General features: G+C 33.6%; 1 protein-coding gene across 1 annotated transcript in view; it reads left to right on the top strand.

Moving 5' to 3' along the window:
- LOC111087312 (transmembrane channel-like protein 2) overlaps positions 1-5843 on the top strand; it is a 77676-nt gene that overhangs the window by 32553 nt on the left and 39280 nt on the right. The window contains 3 exon segments of the mRNA XM_022393552.1: positions 608-706; positions 1145-1284; positions 5602-5749. Coding sequence (XP_022249260.1) covers positions 608-706; positions 1145-1284; positions 5602-5749 — 387 coding nt within the window.

The raw sequence follows: 5843 nt of genomic DNA on the forward strand, positions 1-5843 counted from the left end.
ATTCTTTTAATTATGTTTGAAATTATGAACATTGCTCAACATCATGAAAATTAAACCTTATTTTCAATAAGCAATCCTGAAAAATATTTGGGGGTGCTTAACTTTTTTCCAGGTGTATAGTTTCGGTACGGTTATTAAAATAACTAAGTTTGTTTCGCTTGAAAAACTAAAACATAAACATCGGAAAATCTCGGTGAGTGCTGACAAAACATGGAAGAGAACCATGAAATCAAACTCCAGATAAGTTCCAACGAATTCAGCATGTTTGTACACAAGGCAAGTGTGAATAACTTAGCACATTCATCGAAGCAAACGAACTGAATTGAGGTCATTAGAAACGAATCCAGTGTGAGTACTACTTTCATTAGTGATTTTTTTTTTCGTGTGCAACAACCTTTACAGTTTTAAATAATAATGTATTAACGTATTTTATGTAACAATTTAAGGTAGGTTATGAAGCAATGCTGGTGTTGTGTTTTTTATCAGCAAGTCACGGGTAATTATTACATTAACATGCTGTAAACCTAGCATGATCCATTTTTGAGATGTCTTCACTTTTGAGATGTGATCACTTTTATGTATTTAAATTTATCATGATTTGTGGAAGGTTTTGAGAGGTCAAGACGATTCTACAGGGATGAGGAAAGAAATTGAAAGTGAAGAGCAGGATAGTGCTCTAAATCTGAAGGCGATTTGGGATTTTGAGGTAAGTTGAAACATAATAGCAGTAATTATTATATTATATTTATAATATTATCTATACAATATACACAAACACACACACATATATATATAGGGTGGGGCAAAAGCTTGTAGCATACACGTGGTACAATACGGATTTAATTATTGTGTTTTTCAGAATAATAGCTAGATATCAAACTATGCTCTAAATGAAACAACTGTACAGTCACCCTATATATGTGTATATTCGTTTCACTATGTATTTTTAATTTTACACTTGATATACGATTTGTGACGAATTTATTGATGAGGATTTTGAATATCTAAGTTGTTATTTACGCATACTGTCATTTTATTAACTTTTAATATTATTCTGCTTGTAATATGTATTCTATAGAACTAGATGATCAGTCAATGCTGATTTACTTGTCTATTACTGTATTTTTTACTTATCTGTCTCTAGGGCTACCTGAAATATTCGCCATTATTCTATGGTTACTATAGCAACAGAGAAATGACCGAAGAAGGTTATCGTCTACCATTAGCATATTTTCTCACTTCTTTAGCCGTGTATATTTTCAGCTTTTTTGCGATTCTTAGAAGGTATGTATAAATGAGCTGTTTATTGTTTTAAAATCATGTCTTATCATGTGAAATATCCTTTTGCTTACTATTAAAGTTACCATTTATCTTACAGGCTACTTAACCCCTACGCCATCAAATAACTGATTAGATATTCGTAATACATTAGAAAATTCATTGATTTGATTAAGACGATACCTTTGCTCTTGTACATTACTGTCAGATGTGAGAAACAAATGTTCAGATTTTTCATGGAATTGTATAGTTCCTTTTTACCTCTGCTAAGGGACGACAAGGGTTTATTACAATGATGTTTACTGAGGTGTTTGTATCACACAAAGAAGCGAACCAGTGATAAGCCTAGACCCCTTTAAACATCTTCTTCTGATTTATTAAACAAATCACATATCGGATTTGCCATAGATGTTATATTATTTAAGTATTTTCTGTGTCAAACTTGTTATGTTAACCTGTTTCGAGGCAAGTTTAGTACACGAAGTCACCTTAAAATAAATACAAAATTTCGTTATCATTTAAAAAATTCAGCAGTCATTCTCAAAAAATAATGCCGAAAACCAGTTCATTAAAGAAAATTTAACAAAACTGTCCTCGTAAAAATACGTTTAAAACATCGCTAACAATACAGATATTTTGTGGAGGTTATACTTGCTTAATTATTCCGAATAGTTAATTACGGTTAATTTGTGTAGTGTTCATTTGTAGTGTATTTACGGTGTCTATTTGTAACTAATAACCCACTGGCAAGAAGATACAGTAGAACCTCGATTAACAGACACCTCAATATTCCGGATTAAGGGCAGTGTCTCATTCTCAAAAGGGGCACTCGATAAAACGTGTAGTTATCTTTATATGCCGATACAGTATACTGCTAAATTACAAACATCCCAGAAGGATGACCAATATTCAAACATTGCGATGTTTACTGGATCGGCTCCGAACCATAAACTGCAGTAAACGTTTTCCCAGATTCAAAGTGCAATCTTATTACTCTGGGGAATTATCGCTGTAAACATTGTAGTATACATAAGCTGATAAATTCCACATCATGTTCTTGGAGCAGGGGTCAAGTCGGGTTATTTATGTGGGCGTATTTTGTTGCTCTCGAGAGTATTGTATTACGGTGTCACCTTAAAGAGTATTTATTTTCATCATATTTCTACTTCATTCAATTACAGTAAAATAAGCACAGAAAATAAATGTGAAATGTTTAGCAGTTAAAACTCTGAAGAGAAGTACTTTGAAACTTTCTGAACAAAAATAAAGAAATAAGGGCAGAGCTAATCCACCCCCCTGAGATATCCTGTTGACAGCTCTTCATGTCATGGCAACATGCAACTCACCCATGTCCAGCATACACCAAACAAAACTGGGGGCTTAAAATTAAGAGATTTAGTACCGTCAGTATGGAATCCAGCTTTGAGTGGCTCATTTTGGATATTAAGGGCACTTTGCTATAGAGGGTATTTAGGTGCAGTCGGAAGGATGTTGAGGTTCTACTGTAAATATCCACAAGTGAAGCATGGACTAGCTTAAAGACTCATCATTTACCGAATACAAATAAAAACTTAAAATGACGACTGAGTGAAGATAAACAAATCATCATTGTGGTAACATTAATATCTTATACAAACTAAGATAAATAATTTCACTTCAAGAAAATAACTTCTAACAAAATGAAACTTTGATCCTTTCTGTTGTTTAACAATTGGTTGTTACTTGTGTTGGATTTAGCACAAAGCTACACGAGGTCGTTTGTTTTGTTTGTTTTATTTTGAATTTCGCGCAAAGTTACACGAGGGCTATTTGCGCTAGCCTTTCCTAATTTAGCAGCGAAAGACTAGAGGGAAGGCAGCTAGTCATCACCTCCCATCACCAGCTCCTGGGCTACTCTTTTACCAACGAATAGTGGGATTGATCATTACAGTATAACGCCCCCACAGCTGAAGGAGCGAGCGTGTTTGGTGGGAAGGAGATTCGAACCTAGATGGGGTCGATCTGCACTAGCTGCCCCTAATTTTGAAGTGATAGACTAGAGAGGTTTGTTTGTTGTTGTTAACCACAAATCTACATAGTGAGCTGTTTATGCTCTGCCTGGTATGGGCATCGAAACCCAATTTTAGCGTTATAGCCTCTCAGACTGATCGCTGAGCCACCGGGGGGGGGGCGACAAGAGGAAATGCAACTATTCAACAACGCCCACCGACTGTTTTTGGGCTACTTTTATTAGATAGAACAGTGAGTTTTGACTGTCACTCTTATAACACATTCACGGTCATAAAGTAAGAAGTTTGATTTTTTTATTGCTGTAACGAAGCACGAAACCACAGCTTCATAGTCCGGCATGCTAACCACAAAGCCGTACACGCCCCCACACTTTTTTCATTAAACCAGTTTTATAGCATCTAAATAACGTAAAAAAATCTACAAAATATTACAAAACTGTGAATATATATAAATAATTCAGATAAAACAAATATATAATGAAAATTATGTATACATATCTATATATATATATATATCATTTTAAAATTAGTAATACATTCAAAACGTCATTTGAAATATATTTTTTTAAAAACTGAAGTGTACACTTCTTTGTGTTAACGAAGTGTAGAACGTTCCAGAACATTTTAAGTTTGCTATAAGTGTGATTATGATAGCTACCTAAAGACTGATGATATAACCAAAGAACGCCCCTAAAATTATTTGTTAGAATTTGTCGATTATTTCTAAAAACTGGTTTGTTTATTCGTCTGTTTTATGAGTAAACCTGCACAATGAATTATCTGCGCAATGTCCACAAGACTGTAAAGGTAAGAGAAAAATACTTCTTAATGATTGTTCCAGATAACAAATAAAGCATCACAAATCTTCCTATGCAATATCTTAATAATTGCTTCTGTACAAGTATTATCAATCATGTTTTTTTGGTTGTTTTTTGCGGGGAAAATTAAATGTTTAGTTTATTTTTCAAACCGACAAATTTACGTAAGCGTTTAGATATATTTAGTATCCATCCTAAATACATAGAAATAATAATTCATTTTTGTCTTATACAGAGGTATTTGACTTAGTATTATAGAAAGCTGAGATTAGAAAATGACTTAAAAGAAATTTGAATGCTTGTTATTATCAATAATTTCTGATCAAGGCAAGTATACTAGTTTAACGAGGGGTATGCAATATCGTAATACAAAAACTTATAATAGGCCTAGCTTTTGTTCTAAAAAAATCACGTAAACTGCATTTTTTTACACTCATCTTAACTTGTCCTTATCGGACTCTGAATCTGAGGTGTGTAAAAATAGCATTTCAGATATGTCTTTTGACTTCGTCAAGTCACTGCTCTAGAGGCTTGCAGTTAACATGATGTTTATCACAAATGTTAGGCCTATTGGTTTCTAATTTTTGTCAGCTTTGAGTGTTTAAACTGCAATTTTGGGTACCGCAACTCTTAAACTATTATATATATATATAGCATTTCACAAAATCTTTTATTTCTCATCGTCCAGATCGACTAATGAGTTCTGGTATTTAAGAAAAAAGTTTATTAGGCAATAACTTGTGTGTGTGGGGTGGGGGGGGGGGGGATAAATTTGAAATGGTATTTTAGCATACCTCTGGTATCGAACCGAAATGGACAAATTAAGAGAAATGCGGAAAAAGGAAAACATGTGCAATAAACTTGTTTTTATAACAATTTTAGGCCTATTGTGTAGTCTCGCTATTATCAATATTTTCGGCCGTAATTTCAATAATATCTCACGAGATTCGGTCAGATTATAAGATCTATCTTAGCCCTAAATCCATGCACTAAACTAACAATGCAAAAATATGTTCTGATTTATACAGATTTTATCATTAAAGAGTACTAGTCTTGATAAAAATAACAATTTCTTCATAATAAAAGCCCATACCGGTGACTCAGCGGGATGTCTGGGGACTTCTAACACTAAAAATTGGGTTTCGATACCAGCGGTGAACAGAGCATGGATAGCCTGTTGTGCAAGTTTGTATTGAACAACAAACAAATAAACAATTCATGATCAAATAGATTAATTTTAATAAGGTTAACATCTCCGTTTGATGTATTGATAGAATGTATACGAATTCCTGTCATTATCTTTTTAATGATACGCACACGTATGAAAAAACAACTTCTGAACATGAAATATAACGTTATGTAATAATGAGTGAATCAAATTACGCGTTGAAAACACGTTGTTTTACGAATAGAATTATCAAATAAACATTTATAGTTAATTGCATGTTACTTCCTGTCACTATTTGTTTACTTTATGGATACAATTTTACTTCCAGAATGGCAGAAAATTCCCGGATGAGCAAACTTTCCGAAAAAGACGAGGAATGTACATTCACGTGGAAACTTTTTACTGGATGGGATTATATGATTGGTCACGCAGAAACAGCCTTCAACAAAACTGCATCGTTAATAATGAGCTTCAAAGTAAGTCAACAATTGTCAGCTTAAATGACCTCCCAACTTGTTTTTCTTACCACATATGCCCCCCAGTGGCACAGCGGAATGTCTGCGGACTTAC

Source organism: Limulus polyphemus, unplaced genomic scaffold (genome assembly GCF_000517525.1).
Source record: "Limulus polyphemus unplaced genomic scaffold, Limulus_polyphemus-2.1.2 Scaffold2002, whole genome shotgun sequence".
NCBI lineage: Eukaryota > Metazoa > Arthropoda > Merostomata > Xiphosura > Limulidae > Limulus > Limulus polyphemus.